Source organism: Sminthopsis crassicaudata, chromosome 2 (assembly GCF_048593235.1).
Source record: "Sminthopsis crassicaudata isolate SCR6 chromosome 2, ASM4859323v1, whole genome shotgun sequence".
Classification (NCBI taxonomy): Eukaryota; Metazoa; Chordata; class Mammalia; order Dasyuromorphia; family Dasyuridae; genus Sminthopsis; species Sminthopsis crassicaudata.
The window spans coordinates 385875394-385898010 of record NC_133618.1 but is presented as its reverse complement, the minus strand read 5'-3'; the positions used below and the strand labels follow the sequence as shown (position 1 = coordinate 385898010).

General features: G+C 33.7%; 1 protein-coding gene across 1 annotated transcript; it reads right to left on the bottom strand.

Moving 5' to 3' along the window:
- Positions 1 to 1004: 1004 nt before the first annotated feature.
- Positions 1005 to 22481, bottom strand: PKD2L2 (polycystin 2 like 2, transient receptor potential cation channel). Its single transcript, XM_074291416.1, has 15 exons — positions 22335 to 22481; positions 21035 to 21136; positions 20135 to 20268; positions 18398 to 18654; positions 16309 to 16530; positions 15081 to 15309; positions 9956 to 10126; positions 8281 to 8462; positions 5149 to 5269; positions 4484 to 4585; positions 3525 to 3589; positions 2543 to 2591; positions 2174 to 2286; positions 1480 to 1589; positions 1005 to 1089 (listed from the first exon to the last, which is right to left on the bottom strand). Exons 1-14 carry the CDS (start codon positions 22384 to 22386, stop codon positions 1493 to 1495), a joined length of 1896 nt encoding a protein of 631 aa, XP_074147517.1. The 5' UTR covers positions 22387 to 22481; the 3' UTR covers positions 1005 to 1089; positions 1480 to 1492.
- Between the last annotated feature and the right edge of the window lie 136 nt (positions 22482 to 22617).

Genomic DNA, 22617 nt, shown 5'->3' with positions numbered 1-22617 from the left:
GACTTGTAAGATCAAAAGAACTTTTTAATCTGCCAAAGAAAGGTTTGATGGTTGTAGAATTGACTTTCATTGGAGATTTTAGACTAGATACTATTTAATAGCTTAATAGCTATAAAAATGATAACTTGAAAGTGGTGACTAGTTGTAGTATGTAAAAACTCAGAATTTAGATTTATGCCTTTGAAAAAAATAACTGCAGTATAGTCAGGTCCTAGCATTTGTTGGTGATTGTTTTGGGAGAGTCAGCCATAGGCTATCTGTGTGGTTTGTCACAAAATTCTGGGTTGGGAGTAGAAGCTTTCTGATGACTTCAGAAATACCATACTACTAACTTTACTGCTACTTTGCACTTAACAAAATTGTGCTCAATCTTAGTCATATTGTGACCCATGTTTTGTGACTCTTTGAGAGACTGCTGCCATTATTCACAAAATTTTAAACTTTAAAAGTGGTTTACCAAATAAGTATCAAGAGCCAAGAGAAAATGAGATTTGAGAAGCTCTCATTTTGCTAAATGAATTTCTAGGTTTGGGAGAATTTGTGAAATTTGTACTGTTCAACTTTTTTACTAATTTTTCCCAAATTAATTTGGCCATAGGATCTTGGGTTGGAGGGGGCATTTAGAATATGTTTTCAGGATTCAAAGAATACTTGTGCTATCTTACAGACTAGTTGTGGGGACAGGAAGCAGAGTGATTTGGGGTAGTCACATTTGCTTTTCAAACAATCACACGTGTCATTTATTTATGTAAACATTTTAATATTTTTTGAGAAATAACATTCAAATGTTCTCAAATTATTCACATTGCTGTGTAGAACATGCTGCTTTATACTTGTATTTGCCTGGAGAATCATCAATTTGTAAAATGTGGCTGAGACACTTGCATATGAAGTATCTGGTTGCTTTCTATAGTCTTAAGCATTAAGATCAATGACTTAAGAAATATTGATAAATGATATTCTGAAAAAAGAATAAAATTGGCTCTTCATGACTAGGGCTTAAACTTCCTGGCCTTTTTTACTCAGCTGCTCCTTCCTGTGTCATCAACTGGACTTTGAATATTCTTTATAACCCTCTCTTTACAATACCTTTAAAAATAATAAAATACTTTATTTATAACATGGAGAATAACATAACTTTTAATTCTAAGTAATTTGATTTTTGAATTATCCCTCTTACAGATGAGGAAATTTGAGTCTGAAAGACATTAAGTATCTTGCCCAGAGTCATAAAGCTTATTCATGAAACAAAGATTTAACCCAAGATCTTCCCAAGTTCTATAACCTGGCCTAAGATTTAGAAATAATTGTCCCATTTAGGGTTTAGGAGATTGCTGATTATAGAACAAGGACTTCAACAGTCATACTATTAGATTTTTAGTAAAATTCTTTAAACAATTTAGATCGAAGATTAAAGGTGGGAATACAGTAAAAAGTGGTGGAGAAGAAAGCTAATGTAATGACACAGTATGATCTCACCTTTGCACATCTCTCATGTTTTGGAAGTAGAAATCCTTTTCATCACTCTGTTTAATTTTGTACTGACGTAGTGCAATTCCTTCTCTAGTTCTACTGCAAATAAAAAGAGTCTATAAAATAGAATTTTAAAGAGAGTATATAATGAGGTGACTTACTATCATTACTATAAGAAAACCCATACCTGACAGAAGAAAACCCCTTTGGAAGAAAAGAATATTGGCCCCCAAATAACTTTCATAGATTTACACTGTATTATCTAAAGTAGGACAGTTGAGTTCTAGAAGTTCTTAAATTACTATCCAAAGAGTTATTAGAAGGAACCTTAAGATATTACCTGTTTAAAAGTTAGATTTAGGAAATCTAGTTTCCTAGTGTCTCACCTACATCACCCTGTATGTATGATGACACTTGTTGAGATGATTAGAATTCCAATAAAGCTAAAGGATTAGAGATTTGATCATAAACTTTGACTGGATTAGTTTATAGAAGGGGACTATAAATGAATGTAAAATGTGTAAATGGCACCTTTAGGGACTTACTTAAAAATATGATTTGGCCAAGTCTTAAATTAATATAATAATATAATTTCTTTTAATTATTAAAAAAAAAAAACCTAGGGGTCCCTTCCTTTTCATTGCCAAAATATCTTAGATTTTAGTTAATTTCTGAAATTCTGTTAAATATAAGAGCTTACTCTCGAAATTCTTGTTGTGTGACAGGCCGATAAGCATCTGGAATTTCTGAAGAGTAATACTTTTCTTCAAGCCTTTCTTTCCACCTTTTCATCTGGTTTGCCCTTTCAATTTCCTTGTCAAGTTAAAGAAGAAAAGTATTATGTGCTGAAACTTTTCTACATAAAGCCAGCTTTTTCCTATCTCTGGCATGAATATAAATTGAGGTAATTCTGCTTTGAAGGTATCTAGAGATCACATTTTAAGATAGGATAGAGACAGTGATAATGCAGTTTTTTTTTTCCATAGTAGCTTAAATTTTTTCAAGCATATTTTTTTCTACTCAGTTATATTACAACTATCATAGATTGTTTATGAAAAATAAATCCTACTTTTTCATCAAAGTCTCTTCTGGGCTGAAAAGTTGTGTCTTTCTCTTTCCTATCATTAATACAAAAATGGAGAAATAAAAGGACAAATAATACCAAATCATATAACCACTTAGTTTTACACTTAATATATTATTAAGGAAATGATGAGGTTTAGGTGTTTTGTGGACTAATAACCATTTGAAGTATCATTAAAAATAATTTAATACATATACTTTGTAAAACCATTACCAGAAGCCTTTAGCTATGGAGCTTGGTAGGAAGGGAAAGCATTTTTGTATGTGCAAATGAATAAGTTCCTAAAAACAAAGCATCAGGAATTGGAAAACAGTTGTTTTTTACAGTGTTATGTTGCATTCCTTTTGTTCCTAGTCCTCAGATGTTTTCCATGAAAGGTAATGAAATTAAGTATTTAGAAATGTAAGGGATTCTATACTTTCATGTATATACTAAGTGCTTATGTACCAGGAAAAGTGTACTGAGCATTGGGGATAAAAATGGGAAAAAAAATCCCCTATAAGAAGCTACATTCCAATGATGGAGATAAAATACAACCCATGTATTTTATATATATATATATAATGTAAATTTTCAGAATTTTAGGATAGTACTATACCTTTGAAGGTATAGATAGACCTGTAGTTTGGAATCCTTGATCCTAAGCTTTTATGTCATTTATACTAGCAATCAAAAGTTTATATGATTAAAGTGACATAGTGGATAAAGGACTAGGCCTGCAGTCAGGAGTACCTGAATTCTGACATTCATTAGCTGTGTGTCCTTGGACAAGTAACTTAACACTTTGCCTCAGTTTTCTCGTCTATAAAATGAGCGGGGGAAGGAAATGGCCAAGCATTCTAGTATTTGTCAAGAGAATCCCAATGGAATTATGAGTCAGACGTGACTAAACAACTAACTAAACAATAACTTAAAAGTTAAACATTAAAATAACATCTAAAAGATAAATAAATATGAAAAATCTTACACTTTATTTTTTTCTTCTGTTTGGGGTTTCTTTAATTTTAATTTCTCCATGGTTCTGGTATAGCTCTGAACATAAGAGAATTTGATATTAAAAGTTGTAACAGGATTAAAAAGAAAATAGGGAAGTATAGCCATATACCACTGTCTAAACTTTTATCTAGTAATATTCCCTGTCTTCTGCTTTTTATCTCTGTAGTGAAATGAGAGTGATGATTGAAATAATGAAGATTGAAGGTATAAATTTACCTTGTACATAAATTTTTTTAAACTTAAAATTGAATGATTATAATGTGATGTTAAACAATTTTAAGGTTGTACTGTGGAATTTAAGTTGTGTCCCTACCATGATCAACAACTCCCCACCCAAAAAAAAAAAAATTCTGGCATATTTCAATAGTGAGCTGTATTGTAAATATTGTATCTAATGACTATCATCTCCCTAGTGAATATCTCACTATTATCTAATGCTAGAAAATTGGGGCCAGGAATCTTCTAGGTAGGGTCATCTATATTCTGCAATTCAATATCAACAGTTGTATTTTTCAGCATTGTTAATAACTGTATCAATGTTGTATCCATGTTACAATTGATAAAGCATATCTGATGCAAGAAAAAAGGGGAAAAAGAGACTAACGATTTCTTCATTTATTGACCTACCCTGACTGCTTGCCCATTACAAATTACTATTAACTTTGTATCTCTCTGATGCAAGAAAAACACAGAAGTTAAGATTTTTTTCTTTCACAGATCCACTTTGCCTATCACTACAAATACTATGAACTTTGTATCCCTGTGACAATTAAGCAAATTTCACTTTACTAAGTTTTGTCAAATAGCATAAAAATTACAAGGGAATAGAAAAATAAAACATTCAAATTGGTGTTTAATAATAATATAATAGTAATATTATACTAGTAATATTTGTATCTTGTGGTTTTACTAAAAACTAATTTTACTTACTGCTTTGATTTGGTTCGCTAACTCAGATTCTGGGCTCCTACCAATGGAATAATCAGCTTTCACTTCAGAATAAGCATCATTAATAATTGCCAGGAACATGTTCTGTGGAGAAGTATTCCAAGAAATTAATTTGGTCAGTTTTTATCTGAGTGAGCTTGACAAGGGCTAATTTTAGTAAGTTGAAAGAATAACCCCAAAGTTTTTTAGTAACTAATTCTAAAGTGGACTGAATGGTAAAAAGAAGAGAAGCCTGTTAAATTGAAGAGGGTTTTTTCAATAATTGTCATTAATGTGTTCACTGAAATGGATGCTTTTGGCACATTGGGAAATGCTGTCCTCTCTAGAGGTGTTCGTGGGTTAATCTCAAGAGATTTCTAGGACCATTGTTCTTGCATTTTAATTCTTTAGGTCCTTGATTATAGGGACTTCGATAAATTCAGGTTATGTCTTTTTTTATCTGCTAACTTGTATTAGTTGTAAGGTCTCTCACAAAAACCACAATACTGTGAGACTTGTATTAGTTGTAAGGTCTCTCACAAAAACCACAATACTGTGAGACATTTCTACAGTTTAATGACATTGGAATCCAATAGATTCTCATTATGAGAGATTTATTGCATTTTTAAAAATTAAGGTTGCCATAATTTTGGGGTTAGCACTCTTACCAGCAAGACAAAGAATACAAAGAAGATGAAAGTGATGAAGTACGTAGGTCCCAGCACCTGATTAGCCTTCTCGATGTTGGCAAAATTAAAATCTCCCAGAACAATTCGAAACTGTGTAAATCTTAAAAAGAAAAACATGAGGGGAAAAAAGGAATCTGAAGCATTTAATAGGAAGGAGAATTGTGAGGATATGGAAAATGCCATCTCAAAATTTTCTAGTTGCACAAGCTAATATAAAGGGAATCTTTTAAGGAATTAGATCCCAAAGCCTGTTAACTCTCAATCACTGATCTGGAGGAATAGGGGAGAAAATCGGGAGTAGAGCATGGCTGAAAGGGTGACCATAAGGAAGAAGAGACTGACTGAAGAAATTAATGGTACTAGAACTGGGAACTTAAAAGCCTTGGACCTGGAGAAATTTTATATTGTCAAGGTTCAATGACAACATTCCCCACCATTCATCCCCTTCTAAAGACTGAAAGCCTCACATCAGTTTGGTTTTCTAACACTCCAGGTTCTATAACAGTCTTGCTGTGTTTCTAGACCCTTGAAGAACCATTTTTTTTGTTTCCTTAGAGGTTTGCATTTTTTATTTTACCTTTTCTAGAATTTTGTTAAAATGAGCATTACATATATTTACTATTGTTTTCTTCCTTGTAGATGTAAATGCTTTGTGTTGACATAAGGCCAGAAAGTGGTACATAAAAGTTACTTTCTTTAGAAATGCCAAAATAATCTTTACTATGCTCATTCCATAGACAGCGGTATGGAGAAGTTTTTCTATTTGTAGCACTTGACACTTGGCATATAACAATAGATGCCTTTTCATTTATTCATTCCTTCATTCATACTTAGCAATCCCCATTTTCTATTTACTATTAAATTTGTGTAGACTGGAGAAAATTTCCTTTTTTTCTTAGTTTATTGTAAAGAACTTATTGAAGATTTGCATTTATATTTGCCAAATTTCCTAATGATACTGAATATATATGAAATATAGGAAGGTTTTCTGTGGTATTTAACTTCTTTGTCAGTTAACAAAGAGGAAAAAAATTTGACTCCTTGTCAAAAGTAAGGGATGAATAAAAATAAACTACCTCATTAGAAGATTTGAAGTAATTAGAACACTGTAGAGTTCCCTGGAATTTATAAAAGGAAAATATTCATTGTATATTTAGGTTGGATTTATCTTTAATCAACAAGCTTTAAGAGATTTGATTTACAAAATGGGGAGAAATACTGAGCTAGATAAATCAGAGAATGAGAAAAATAGCCCTCAAAATAAAAAGGTTTTTCTCTTTAGCCTAAAAGGGCAAAAGACTTGTTTTTCCCCAAAGTCTGAAATGAAACTGAAATAAAACTCTTACTAAGGATAAAATAATTGAGTGCAGAGCAGAACAAAACCAAAAAAAAAATGAGGGCTGGATTGATAATCCAGGAATAATTGTATAGGGCCTGAGGAATTAAAACAGCAACTCTCCCTCTTCTCTAGATCTCTGGTTTATCCAGATCTTAATAGTATCTCTTCCTAAAGGGGAATGGTAAAAGAATATGACTGCATATGATGAAATGGCCCTAGACCATATCTAATCTAATACAGAATCCCAAAGATTATATGTAATTTGTCCCAAGATTTAGATCTCAGTTGTCTGGCTTCCAGTCTAGTGCTTTTTCTACTACATCAAACTACTACTATAGGCATACTCTGCCTAATAGTAGCAATTGATCCTACGAAAGTATTACTTTAAGCAAAACCTTATTTATATAAAGAGCCAGAACAGCCTAATAACAGAGTTAAATGGGAGTGCAGCTATGTCTTAAAGACATTATTGTAAAAGTATCATTTGGGGGCATTGTTAAATGGGATTATGCTTGTAATTCAATAAAAGAAAATGGGACAAAGTTATTCAAGATTTCTATAAGGAACCCATTCCAATTCTGTTCAGAACTTTTAAGGGACTCCGAAGATTTGGGTGGATGGTATAGTCCCAATAGTTCATTTTACCTCGTTTTTCTTAAGCTGATAAGACTAAACAATAAACAATTTACTGAAAAAATTGTGTATGAATCAGTTTTTTGAAAAATATATTGGATTCAATTTTAAGGATTAAAGCAAGCTTGCTAAACCCCGGGTTTAATACTTTTGTATGGATTTCAATTCATTTAGCATTTACTAAGACACTGTACTTGGTCATCATGGGCTTTTTAAAATCAAGAATTTCATTTTTACCTCTACAAGATATTGGGAACAATGATGAGCTGACATTCTGCTAGAGGGCATGCAACATTTACACACATTTACATAAATACAAAATAATTTGAGGAATTAGCTACCTAAGGACTAGTAGGATCATAGCAGATTTGACATAGGAGATGGCATATGAGCTAAGCTTCTAAGGAAGTTGTATTTCTTAGAAGTAGAGATGAAGAGGGGTTAATTCTATGCTCAGGGAACAATTTAATTTGTGTAAATGCAGAGAAGCAGAAAATTGTAAAGTTGAGGGAAGAAGCCATTGACCAATTTGCCTAGAATATAGAAGACATTTATCTAATATCTGATCTTGACTGATTTGGTTATTTAAAATTGGTTAAGTACAAGTTAGTCAAACTGAAGATGAGCAGGGGATAAGGATTCCCAAAAAAAAAAAAAAAAAAAAGGACTTTAAAGGAAAACTTCTCCCTAAAGTTGCCATAGAAACTGAATTTTTATTCATTTTGTAAAAATACTGGGCTAGACATTGGGAAAGAAAGTTTGACAATCCCTTCCTTCCTGGAATTGTTTCCTAACTTTTAATCTTAAAATGACCTGAAATCATAAAACCTGGGCTTCATTCTTTGGTCTGAGGATCATCTCACAGGGTAGTTATTGAGAAAATTAAAAGGTAAACTTTTTTTACTCTGTGTTACAGAAATAGGTATATGTCAATTTTGAAAACAATTTGACATGCTTGATCTGAAAATTTGGGGAATAGTACTTACTATGTCCTGGGATCCTGCATATTTTTATGCTGTTTCTGACTAAAGAGATTATGTACAACTACCACCCACAAAACAAAAAGTTTTTTAGGCCTTTGTACCCTCCCAGAATTAATAAATTTAGAATTTATATTTACTCTATTGAAAAGAGCTTACATAGAATTTTGAAAAGTGGAAAAGTCATCAACCTGTGATCCAAAAACAAGATACCCTAACTGGGCATAAGCAAAGAATATTATGAAAAACATGAAGGCAAATCCTATAATATCTTTGATACAGCGGGAGAGAGTTGTTGACAGCTGCGACATTGTCTTATTAAAGCTTATGAATTTGAATATCTGAAAAAGAAAAGAATAGTTTGGAGTGGAAGAGAGAGCACCAAAGAATATAACTTCTATAAAAAAGTAAATTAGTTCTACAAGAAATTTTTATTTAAATAGATGTGCTTAAGGGAAGCTACAAGAGACCAAAGGGCTTGCTAGTAATTCCCTAGCAGGATGCAGATAATGGATGCCTTGGTGACATTTCATATTTGCAGTATACTGTGTTACCCACTAGGTCTATAAATTCCTTGAGATAGGTCTGTATTTTGTTTCTTTTTTATCTCCATGATACTTTGTCTACTACTCAGCAGCACATTTTCTTTAAACAAATTGGTGCTTATCTTGGCAACAAAGATCAAGGTCTTTGGTAAGATATAAAGAAAACATTGAAGGAATAAAGTTTTGTTTCTTTGAAAAAGTTTACATAATTTGACCAAAAGCATGACTTTCTTAGTGAAAAAAATAATTTAAAATGAGTTGTCAACATTGTTAGAAATAGCATTAAAAGAAGTGTTGGTTTTAAGGGCTGGCTGCTATACAAATAGCATTTTAAATAAATACTTTAGGAACATTAAATTTCTGCATAAGAGACTATTCCTGAAAAGGTTAATTTTCCTGCTTTTTTCTGATTTTCATCCTTTTAAAAACCACAATAATGCTAGGGAAATTTTAAACTCAAGAAAGACAACTAGCTATGTTCTTTCAAAAATGATGCCTGGTTTTCAAATACTATGTCTTTGAAGAAGGACTTTTCTTCCATTAATACATAGTCTGCATATTTCCTTTCTAGTTCTACCTGACACAACATATTGTTCTAGGATGCTTAAGTTCTACTCATGATTAACCAGAGGAAGAGATGGATGAGAGAGTCTTATTTGTTAGATGCAAGAAACGTGTAATTTCTTCCTTCCCTGTCCCTCTGGCAAGCCAAGCAGGGGCTATTTTGGTGGTATTAGGTTATTTGATTTAGAGAAAGAAATAAAGGAATCTGATGTGGGAAAAGAGGAAAGGCAGTTGGATACAAATGCTTTTACTGAAGTAAATTGCTCTAAAAAAGTAATGTACTCAATTACTGGTTGACATAGAAACCATAAAATGTTAGAGCTAGGAGATCGTCTTAATTCAATCCTATTTTACTTAGGAAGAAATTGAAATCCATGAAGGAAAAGTGACTTACCCAATGACAAAACACAAAGAACCAATGGCAAAACCTATACCAGACCTCCAGGTTCCTGACAATGAACTTTACACTATACCACATGAGGGAGCTTCAGACATTCTACTGAAACTATTTTTTTTAATCCCCTGACTTCCAGAAAGAATAGAAGCAAACTTAATTTTTTCAGGTAAAAAGAAAAAAGAAATTTGTTCTAGTTTTGGATATAAATTAGTTAAGAGGCCAACCCACCTCTAACATAAGAATTTTGTTATCTTTAGGACTTTTTCATCAAACTATAGTTGTATTATTTAGTGATGCTTTAAAAACAATTGGAATATAACTAGAATACCTTAATCCATGCAAAGAAGATATTAATAGCAACCATATCATTGTAACGAATCTGCCAGTATGCTAGAAAATAGAAGTCTGGATATTCCTGAGTTTTTTCTAGTAGATGTCCAAGTAAATGGTATGCTTGTGATGTACGGAATATATTGACTGAAATGGCCAAAAGGGACAACTAAATAAGAAGATAAAAATAATTAGATGAGAATCTTCAACCTCAAATCCATTTTACATATGAATTCTAGAAATAACCTATAAATACAACACTTGAATGGCTCAATCATAATTTAAAAGGGGAAGAGAATGAGAGGAAGTTATTTAACACTTTTTCCCCTTGAAAAAAGGGAACCCCCCCTACCCTAAGAATAGTTAGTAGTAGTAGTAGTAGTAGTAGTAATACCTTAGACTTCACAATCACCCAGACCTCTATGATCTTTCTTTGAAACCTGAAATACTCTAATCTCCTATCCTTCCATGTTTCCCCTCTGCCTTACTACTTCTAAGCCTATTCTTTGTCCTCATAGATATTTCCAGGCCTTTGATCCCTCTTCATTCTATCAGTCTATTACTTTTACCCTAGTCATATCTTATTTCTTTCATGATATTGAGCCTTTAGCTGTAACCAATTCAACTATTCATTGTTTTGGCCTTTGAATCCCTTACCCTCTTATTATTGTGCAGCCTTTGTTAATCTTTGACCTTAGGGTTAAACTATTCACTTTTCCCATTTTCTTCTGCCAAACTTCAGACTGCTGGAGAAAGTGACATAATCATGGTATGGGTCTACTAAAAACTTATCTGAGCTGTTCCATCATTGCTATATGGAAATCCTTTATCATGTTTCAAACCTCAAGCTTCCATTGGTCTTATACCCTTGTTTCCTAATTAATTATTGTGAAAGTCATAAAGTCTTTTCTTCCTAAGTCCTCATCTCAAAATTCTGCATCTGTCTTCTCATTCTCTTCTGAATTTTTTTTTTCTCAAGGCTAACTCCTGTCTACTTGAATCCTGGATCATATTCTCATGTTTCCTTTGAGAGCTTACCACTTCAACCATTCTTTCTCTTGCCCCTTAAAACATTCTCATACACAGGTATATGTACATGATAACACATTTGAATTTATGTACTATATATGTTAACACACTTTTAAATTATTAAAGCTTTTTGTGTATTATATAGTATACATATATGTAAGGGTGATCTGAAAGTCAGATGAGGGGTCTTTAAAAACCATAACAAGGATTTTATATTTGCTAATGGTGATGGGAGCACTGAAATTACTGAATTGGAGGAAAAGAGGAGATAGTTAAACCTTTGATTTAGGAAAATCATTTTGACAGTTGAATAGAGACTGAATGTAATAGAAACTTGAAGCAGGGAGACTAACCAGCAAACTATTGCAGTAGTCCAGGTATGAGTTGATAAAGGCCTGCTCCAGAGTAGTGGTAGTTTCTGAAGAGAGAAGACCCTGGATGTAGAAGGTTTTATGAAGGCAGCATCTGGAGAACTTAGTGACAGATTAGTTATGAAGGTCGGGTGAGAGTGAGGAGTTGGGTAAAACCTAGGTGGTGAGTCTGGGTTAATGGGAAGATGGTAATTCCCTCACAATAGGGAAATTAAAATGAAGGGAGGGTTTTGAGAGAAAGATGATTTTGTACATAATAAGTTTAAAATGTCTAAATGGATATGAAGTTCAAGATAGGTAATGGGAGATATAAAATTGGGAGTGATGATATAGATTAGGGTTAGATAATTAATTTGGGAATCATCCTAAAATCATCCTCAGAGAGATGATAACTAAATCTGTGGAAATTGATGAGATCACTAAATATATCAGAAGAAAAGAGAAGCCAGAATAGATGCATCAGGGATGCTTATGGTTAGTGAGTTTGGATTCATCAAAGATAAGTCTGAGAAGAAGTAGTCAGACAGGAGGAGAGCCAAGAGAGCATCGTTATGAAAACCTAGAGAGAAGAGATTATCAAAGAAAAAAAGATGACTGACAGTGTCAAAGGTTGCAGGGGTCAAGAAGAATGAGGACTGAAGAAAGGCCACTAAAATTTGATGATTAATAGATCACTGGTAACTTTGGAGAAAACAATTTCAATTGAGGATGAGGGCAGAAGCCAGCATATAGAGAGGAGAGTTATTGAAAATGGCTTTTTCCAGGAAGTTATGCACAAAAGGGAAGACAAGTATAGGATGATAGCTAATGGGGATAAATGGATCAAGTGAGGAAGATACTGGAAACTAACCAATCAGTTTTTAAGTTTTTAAAAGGTTAAATACAAGGATAGATAGGTAATTGATAAGAAATACAAAGGTGTGAAATTATTCTTTTATGTTAGTGAGTACAGCTAATGATAAACATGGGTGCATTGGGAGTGGTTTTCTTTTTATATTGGGTAAAGATGGTGCTCAAAGAAAAAGAGGGACAAGATTGTTGATCACGATGGATGGGACAGTGATAATTGATCATCATGACAAAGCAGAGCTGTCTAATTCTTGTTTTGCTTTTTTTTTCTGAAAGGAAAATTATCTTAGAAATATATAGGCCATAATAAAAAATGGTTAATGAGCTGAAACTAGATTTAAACAAAATTATAGTGAATGAACTTGATAAAATCACTTGGACTGAATAAACTACATCCTACAGTATCCAAAGAACTGTCAGATATGATGGCTGAGCCACTGTCTATGATCTTTGAAAGACCGAAGGATGGGAGAAATACTTCAGGATTTGAAAGTCAAAAGTTGTTCCAACTTTTTTTTTAAAGGGGGAGAAAATGGATTTTGCACACTAAAGACTAGCAAGCTTGAATTATGTTCCTGTCAATATTGTAAAACACATTAATAATGGGATGTTTAGCAAGTTTTAAAATAAGGAAGCAGTTATGAAGAACCAACATGGCTTCAAGTAATGTCTGACTTCATTTTCTTTTTTTTTTTGATAGGGCTACTAGATGGGTAGGTCAAGGGAATGCTGTAATTATAGTTTACTTTGATTTTTAGCAAGTATTTGATAATGTTTTATGATATTCTTGTGGAAAAGATAAGATATGGGTTAGATCTTCAACTTACTCATTTTCTATAACCTACTCCTCTACCCCACTTTAATTATAGTCATATCCTTCATTTTGCTATCATCTAGAAACTCAATTTTGTTAATGCACTTTGAAATTCTCTTATTTGATCACAATCTGTCATTCCAACTCTCCCTCTGTTTTGCAATTACAGAGCTCAACATGATCTTCAATTTTTTGATTCTTCATTTCTTTCTTAGATTATCCTCCTAGCACTGGCTATATTCTTCTCCCTTCCCCATCTTGACTCCTTGGTGAATCAGTTTAATTCTACCCTCTCCTTTTCTCTCAAATCCCTTGTTCCCTTATCCTACTGCCAAATCTTGGGCTATTCAATCTTGAGTTACTCCCATCATCTATCTCCTTTACTCCTACTCACATGATGCTGAATGAAGGTGAAGAAAATTGTGAAATTGTGCTGAGTGGGTCTACTATAAATTCATATTAAGTAATCTTAACTGAGCCCTCACTGGCAAGGCAATCCTTTCACAACATTCCCCTCCCCCCCCACTTATCACATTCACGTGACAGTGATTTTTCTATACTTTTTCATTCCTCTTCAAACCTGTTATAGCCTCTCTTATCCTCTTAGATGAGGACCTTACCTCTTATTTCAATGAAAAAAATTGAAACCATTCATTGAATGATCGTTTCTTCTCTTTATCTCATATCACTCAGATAGCTTCTGCCATAATGTCCTGCACCTGTTTCACATGAAAAGGTGGCCCTTCTTACCAAGGCAAACCCCTCTATATACACGAGTGAATCCATTCCTTCCCATCTTCTCCAGCAAAATGTCTCTCCCATCCATCATCCCCCACTCTCATCTTCAGTTTCTTGCTTTCTGAGAATCAATGATTGACTGACTGTTAAACAGCATGAAGACTTAACCAAACTTTATTTGTAATTGGTCTGTATCTAATTCAGTAGACTAAAACATCATATGAAGAATTCAGATACTAGCTGATGTGACCCTGGGCAAGTCTCTGTTTACCTCAATTTTTCATCTGTAAAATAAGGTGGAAAAGGAAACTGCAAACTACTCCAGTATTTTTGCCAAGGAAACTTCAAAATATAATCATGAAGAATCAGAAGCAACTGAAATGACTGACCCACAACAACAATTAGTTACTTTCCTCCTCTTCATTCCTATTCCAGAAAGCACCAATGATCTATGTCTGATTATAGGAAAAGTTGTCTTTGGTCCCTTTTTCTTTTAAAATGCCAAAACTTTTCTATTCTTCTTTGTCCTTTCTTATCTCACTGTATCCAGTGCCTCCATGCTTCAGTGTCCTGAAGACTTGCCCTACTCTCAAATTCATACATCCCCCAATTATCTCTTCTCTCAGCCTTTTAGTGTCCTGTTTATTAGCAAAACTGCAAGAAAAAAATAATTTAACAAATCCATTTCTACTCGCATTTTAAGAAGACCTTGCTAATGTCTGTATATCTCTTCTATATTTCATGAACTTGTGATTTTATCATTTTAGGTACTAACTTCACCAATTCAGATTGAAACTCAACTAACATTAGTAAATGATCTTATGGAGTTGCTGTAGCTAGAAATTCATCACCCAGTAGACAAACCAGTGATCAACAGTCTTTGGATATTGCATCCAGACCCATAGTCAAGAGTCATTAGTTGGCATAGGACCTATTAGAGCTTGGGTTTCTTTTCACAGCTTTCAAGAACTCAGGATCACTTCTATGTCATGATATAATATCTGAATAGTAAGACTTTAGTGTAACTGGAATTTTATTATATAAGGAAGAAATATTTTTTGAGAAGGGAGTCTTTGTGCTTTAAAAGGCAGATCTCCACAATAATTCCTTTTACCATAAATCCTGCTATGCAGGGGAAAGACAAATTGTACTCTTTAGATGGTAGTACAGGAAGCTGTATTATACATATATTCAGTAACATTTTGTTTAAATTGATGAATTTCCTTCTTATTTAAATAATGGCAGAAGAGACAAACTCATTTCCCACCTTTCCCATTATTTAGATGCAAATGACCAACTTCATATGTAGTTTTAATACTCACCAACAAAAGCAGCAATTCTAACAAGTTCCAAAAACTCTTGAAATAGGCGTATTTATATTCTTTCATTTTTTTAATTTCTTGGACGATAAAGTTAATAATGAAAATACAAAATATGATTTCACAGGAAGCAATAAAGTAGTCAAAGTAAGTAACATATCTGAGTAGCTTCACAGAGTAAAAATTCCACGAAGTGAGTACACCTCCAGTTGCAGGGAATTCTGCTACTAATCTGCAAAATTGTGTTTTGGAAAAGTAATTGTGGATTCTGAGTATTGTATATCAATTTCAGAATATAATTCATTATTAGTGAAATATCCAGTGAATGAAGATAATTTATTTTTAATTTTAAACTAGATTAGTTGAAATAATTCTGGATTTCAAACTAGAATTATCTGGGTTCAAATTCTGGCTTTTCCAGTTATTACCAGTATGGTCTAAGGTAAAGTCACCTCACCTGTCTGTTTGGGCCCTTAGCTTCTTACTCTTTAAAATAAGATGCTTGGACTAAATGATTAAATGGAAAGATCCTTTCCACTTCCAAATTTGTGATTTTTGTAAATATTTGTTTTTGGAAATACTGAAAGATTGAATTTTAAGTTTTACAGAGAATTTGTATATATATATATCTTCTAATTTAATCAATAAATACTGAGCATCTACTGTGTGAAACAATATGGTAGATATTGTTTAGGTATTCAAAGACCAAGACCATAAGCCTTTCTTCAAAGAACTTACATAATGCCATTAGATTGTAAGCTCCTTGAGGGCAGGGACTATCTTTTGCCTCTTTTTGTCCCCTGGTATTTTGCGCAGTGTATGGCACATAGTAGATGCAGGAGCTATAAGACAGGAACACAAATAACTAGTGAAATGAGAAGAGCTGCAAAATTCTTGGTATGGTTTATTTCTGGCAGCAACTAGATGATCAGTGTTATGCCTAGACCCTAGGTAATCCAAATATGTAAAACTAAGATGCTCATATATGACAGGAAAAATTCATGTCCTGTTTAATTCTCAACAGGAATTATTTGAGGTTATAAACTAGCAAATATCATAGAAAATAATGTTAATTTACTTGCTTTTCTAGCATTGGTTCTTTTGGTTTACATTTTTTTTAAATCTAAGATTTGTGTGTTACTACTGTATAATTCTGAAGACAACTCCAAAAAAGAATATGAACAATATTGAAAGGTACATCACATTAATAAAGGGGGTAAGATTTACTCACCTGATGATGCAAAAAAGGTTTACATTAGCATTATAAATTGAAAAATCAATAAAAATAACTCTAGTTCCTCTAGTGATCCAGCTGTTCAATTTTAGGAAAGTAAACTTCTCTTTAGCCTCAGTTTTTGATATGGGTAAAGTGAACATATATCCTCCATTATCATAAACACCAAAAATTCCCCAATGCCGAAAGGAAAGTGATGAAGAAGGGGAATACTTCCATCTGACAGAGAGAAGAATGTGATATTGTTTATGGTTAGGAGGCCTGATTGAAAGTTATTACTTTAAAAAGATTTATTGGTATATTTCATGTTTACATTTCCTTGATTCCCCTTGTACAATCTTCTAGAGAGCCATTTTTTATAATAAGGGATTTTTTAATAAAGAAAAAGAGAAAAAATGCCTGACTCCTGAACTCTGAAAAGAAATGAGGGATGGTGTCTTTTCATATTTCTTCTTGGGGACTGTTTGTTCTGCATAATTTTACAAAATTCAGTTTTGATTGCTTTGTGGCTTCTCTTGTCACTTAAACTCTTTTATTGTATATAATGTTTTCTGGGTCTATTTTACTTTTTCCTTAGTTCTTATATCTTTCTCTACTTCTATATACTTGTCATATCCATATATGTTTTACAGCACAATTATATTCCATTACTTTCATACCCTACAATTTTTTCAGCCACTTCCCAATTGGATAACTACATTATCTCTAGTTCTTAGTAGCCACAAAAATTGTTACTAAAACTATTTTGATATATGTTAAGCTTTTATCTTTGTCAATGACCTCCTTAACTGTTTGAGAAAAACAAAAATTTAACAATTAGCCAGCTAATAGCCACATAATATTTACTTAAAATGATTTTTAATAAGGAAGAGCAGGTTGAATAATGAATGACTATATCATTTAGAATTAGAGCTTTGGTAATAAATAACAATAAAAATAAAAATGAACAAAACTTTTATAACACCAAACTTTCTGTATAGCTTTTTTTCTCTTATTCCTTAAGGTCAAATCTATTCTTTCCTTTTTGCTAAAAGCTAATTTTGTGTTTGTGTATAAAAATCTGAAAAGGAAAAAGAGCTTAAGTATCTCTTTAACCTCAAATTACTGACTCAAAAGATGACCTAACTATGCATTTCAAAATATTTTCATCAATAAGATTATGGTATGCAGCCTACCCTTAACAGCAAAATAATTTGCCTAACATACAGTACTTAAATCCTTTAGTTTCCCCTAAAAAAAATCACCTTATTTAATGTGGATTATTTTTGCTGTCATTTTTTGGGGGGAGGAGTTTGGTTCAGACCTTACTACCTTGCTTAACTTTGGGCAAGTCACTTTACCTCTGATCAATTCTCCCAACTGTAAAATAAAGATAATGTCACAAGGCAGGTTATTATGAGGATCAAATGAAATAATGTTGTAAGCTACTTTTGCATAATGCCAAGTACACAGTTGTTTTTGAATTGTATCCAGTTCTTTGTGACTCCATTTGAAGTTTTCTTGGCAAAGATACTGATTTGCCATTTCCCTCTCCACCTCATTTTACAGATGAAGAAACCGAGGCAGAGAGGGTTATGGGACTTGCCCAGGGTCACAGAGTTTGTTTCTGAAGCTGGATTTGAATTCAGGAAGAAGAGTCTTCCTATTTCCATTACTTTCTACTATGTACACCACCTAGATGTCCTAGCAGGTAGTAGGCATTTAATAAAAGCATTTCCCCCAACAGAGGAAAGCAAATCAACAATTGTTCTGTACGTAAGTGTTAAGAAAGTAACTTGGGGGTAATAAGCGATTAGTTTTTATAGCAATAAACAACTCCCTTGGCCCTAATCTTTCTTCTAAATTGATTTTCAGATTTGTGGCAGTTATTATTTATTCAACATTGATTTAAGTATGGTGCTTGAATTTTTAATATATCACCACTCTCAGGGTGTTTGTGTTTTCTTTAAATAGAAAGTATTAAAAGGCAGCTTTTTTTTGGGGGGGGGTAGTAATCACATTTAGTATATATTTTAGAACAACATAAATTATTTTTGAGAATTTACAAAGGATAATAATATCCACTGTGTGATTTCATAACACTTACTCAGGTACCTGTCTAGGGCCAAAATCAGATCGATCTTCATTTTCTATAGTATATCTGTCAAAACATTCATCCATGAAAGATTGAAATTTTGGATAGACAATGCATGTGTTGTTTCGGACTTTAAGCTGTCGAATTCGAGGGACTCCTAGAAGTACATTCTCATAGTAAATGCGGCTGCTGTTTTTCAGTTGATACAAAACCTCTGTATTATACCATGAGTCACAGTACAGACCTTCCAAAAGGGGTCCCTCCATAAACTATGCACAATTAAAAAAAAAAAAAAATAGTTTTAATGTCAACTTAATAACACTGCTCTCCTAACACCACAAAAATTACTATGTAAACCTTTAAAATGCTAAAGAAATGTCAATTGTTCTTAACAAAATGAAATTTAGACTTCTGATCAAGCTAATACTCATTTAATTATCATTTCTTTGATGATCAAAATACAATTTGGTCCTGAATACACATGTACTAGTGCAGACTATAGCAGGAAACCTATCTATGTCATCTTCTTTATCAAATGACTGGTACTTGTAGTATGGGGCAATGAAGAAATTGGAGGGCTGAAGCCATCTCTAAGTTTTAAATACTTTAAGTAAGCAAAGACAGCTATTTCTATTATTTCTTATTGTAGTGAGAATTTTTAATTTTTTATTTCTTTATATTATCTGGGACACTGAACCATTCCTCCTGCAAATTTTGGTTAACTGAAAATATATTTACTATTAACATGTGGGATATAAAAATTTATTTAAAACCTTAAGCATTTCCTAAAAAAGAAACCAGAAGAAGAATCTCAACTGTTGCTGATTCTTTTGCTTCCAGTCAATCTTCCCATTCTGTCAGCCTACTTGCAAACTCTCTGATTTAGTTTACCTATAGAGTTTGTTTGATGAATATTGTTTCCTTAGGGAATGCATGATTTTATGACTAATTTTTTTTTCAAATTTTATGTCATTAAAGGAAGCATTAGGATTATGAATTTAACTTTTATGGGCTAAGAAGAACATTTAAGATTACAATATGTAAAACACTTTTTTTGTTGTTGTTGCTAACTTAATTTTGCATATGAGAGGTCTTATCAAAATCCTAATGATTGTTCAGTTTTTCTCTGAGACCCATATCTTTGAGTGAGCATAGTAATAAAACCTAGGTTTTTACCTCTATAATTTTTGTGTTGGGGTAAATATACTTTAATAGCAGTTACAACAAAAATTCAGAGAAATTTCTTTCATAACTTTCTTTACTTGGCCCAGACTAAAGACTAGTCTCATTAATGATCTCCATATAGGAATTCTTTCCTATTTCAGGGCATAAATAATAGATTCCTGCCTAGTCAATACCTTTTCCAGATAAAGTAAGAATAAAAAGAAAATCAGCATTTTAAAGGAATCCATTGGCCTAGGAAACTAATAGTTTTAAAGGAGCTAGGGGAGGTTTCATTTATATAATCCATGATAGTAGATGATAAGCGATTGGGATGCTGACTTGGTGTCAAGAAGACTTGAGTTCAAATTTAGCCTCAGACACTATGACTCGAGGCAAGTAAATTAACATGGTTTGCCTCAATTTTTTCAGCTGTAAAATAGGGACAATAAACACATCAGAGTTATTGTGAGGATCAAATAAGAAAATAATTTGTGAAGTGGTTAGCATAGTGCCTGGCACATAATAGGTACTATATAAATGCTTCTTCCTATTCCCCTTCCCTATTGGTGGGCAAATGAACCTTACCTTCCAAAACTCAGTTATGGTGCTAACAGATTTAAAGTTGGTTCTGTCTTCCCCAAGTACAGAAGTTTCCAAAAACAGAGTTGCTATAACCTTGTTCAAGTAATACATATTTGTGCTTACCATTCCAAAAGTCACTAGAGAGAAAGAATTTTTAAAAAAAGTATTTAAAAATCCAGCTTCCTATGAAATGATATCCAAGTTTTATGTGGTTAGCCTATTTCAACATTTTATGCTTAATCCAGGTTCAATTTATACCTACTTATACAAAGTATAGTTCCATTAAATCAGGCAAAATATCATATTGTTTTGAAAATAGGGTTCTTCTCTTTCCCTCCTTCCCCCAAAACTTACTTGATTGAAACCTGTATCTAACAATTGACTTTTTCAATTTTTTTTGAATTCTCTATAAGAATACAGCCTATGTAAACTATGTGGTAAATGTTGACAGGATGTACAAGCTACATATTCTAAGTTGATCATAGAGATTAAAAACATTTTTTGATGATGCATAAATTTCAGCAAATGCTTTCCAACTATCAATCTAGCTATTTCATAGAGCTTATTGATCACTTTAAGAATGTAAGCACTATGTACAAAGCCAATACTATCTACAAAGTCAGTTAGCCTACTATCTATAAAATATACACTTTAAAGATGTTAATGGTAGTGGATTTGCATCCTTTCAACTTCTGTCTTGTAATCCTTTGTGGCCAAGAGCAGCCATTTTCAGCATTCAAATTGTTCATAAAACAAAGCAAAGCTAGCAAGCATAGGTAAACCCAAGTGCTCAGCGCTATTAATATCTTGTAAACATCTGAGTTAGATGATATTAATTTTAACTCACTTCCATATTTATTGTATTAACCCAGTCATAATTAATCCCACTATCTGTCTACTTACATATACATAGGTCTGTTAGAAAAATAAGGTAGATAAGCAGCTCCCGAAGGGTGGATCTAATTTCTAGTTCTTTTTTATAGGTCAGCTTAGGTTTCGGTGGCACTATAAAGCATAAAACAAAGGTTTTTCTTTCTATAAGAAGCATTAACAAACATCCAACTTATTCCTCTACTGACCAAAAAAATTCAGCTGATTGATATTTTACTGCTTACATCTGTGAGGTAGTTAATAGTTGTGATAGTTTATTCTTCCTATTGGTAAATTTACGGTTCCATTTTACAGATGTAGTAAATGCAAAATTATCTAATCTTTCAGCAAACTGATGGCAGAGCTCATGCTAAAACAAAGATTCAGTTACTGGATTTAGCCTGATCATGACTAGAAATTTTGACAAGGGTCCACTTTGCTGCACTTTCCAAGATAATCTGCTTTTGGGGGCAACTAGCTGTTTTAACCAGTGAAAGGAAAATTGAATCAGTTTAAGGACAAGATGGATGGCAGCTGGGTACCCTTCTATAAAGATGGATGTGATCAAGATGACCCTGGAACACTTCTAGAACCACTTATGAGTGATAAATAAACAACCGGGGAGGGCAAGAATAAACTGGAGGGGGTGGTATCAGGAGAGAGGTGCACAATTATCATTTTGGTGAGTACTGTTTGCAACTCAGCTTTGATCTTTGTTAATCAAGCCAACTGCTTTTTAAAATTTTATCCATTATCTTGGGGAAACCGACAAAGGCAAGGCCTCAACCCTAAGCCTCGGAGAACAGGCTGTTACATCACATTTCTGGAAGGGAATAAAATCACATGAGTAGGCCCTGGTGGGGCGTGGGGATAAAAGCCTGGCTTCCTTCCTGCCCCCTCTTACAAGCTTGCGCTTAATGCTAGTCCTTCCCCTTTGCGGATATCTCCGGTTTACAGCTTGTCTGTGTCCAGTGGTTTGCACATTGTATTTTACGTGAGTCTGAGCTCCTGGAAGGCAAGGTGCGCTTCCTGCCTTTTAGCATCCCCAGTGCTGAACATAACGCCTTAATAAATGCTTGTAGACTAACTGCCCACAAGACCGGCTCAGTAAGTTTATTACTAAAATGCTAACGGGATTAGGATGGCGGGGAATACGACACCACCTCATTGCAGGATCTTAAGAAATTCGGGTGTCCAAAGCCCCCATTTTACAGAAGTGGAAACTAAACCTCCAAGAGGATAAAAGACTTGCCCAAAGCCCGTCACTCAGCTGACGTGGGGGAGGCGGGGCCCAGCCTTCTGACCTTCCCAGTCTGGGCTGTCCCTTTCTCACCCCCGGCTCCGAATTGAGGCCTTTGGGCGTTAAAAGACTTCACTTTGGCCATAACAGATTCTGGTGCGAGGGTGGGTTCCGGCTCCTTTTAAACCGCCAAGTTTTGGAGCCTGAGAAGCCCAAGCTCCGCCTTCTCCGCGGGCGGCTTCTTCCGCTTCGAGCCGAGCCTGCGCACTCTTTCCGAGCGAGACAGTTCTAGCTCCTCCCTCCTGGCGCGAGGGGCCCAGAGGTGCATCTATGTACTGGCCGCCCGACTGCCCCAACCCTAATCCCGGGCGGAAGT

Excerpts from the sequence above, each read along its gene's own strand:
- PKD2L2 (XM_074291416.1), bottom strand. The coding sequence starts at position 22,386 with ATGGCCAAAGTGAAGTCTTTTAACGCCCAAAGGCCTCAATTCGGAGCC. Across the intron at positions 8,463-9,955 it reads TCTTCTTTGCATGGATTAAG|ATATTCAAATTCATAAGCTT; the intron begins GTATTCTAGTTA and ends TTTCTTTTTCAG. Across the intron at positions 2,592-3,524 it reads ACAGAAGAAAAAAATAAAGT|GAAAGAGAAAGACACAACTT; the intron begins GTAAGATTTTTC and ends TATTAATGATAG.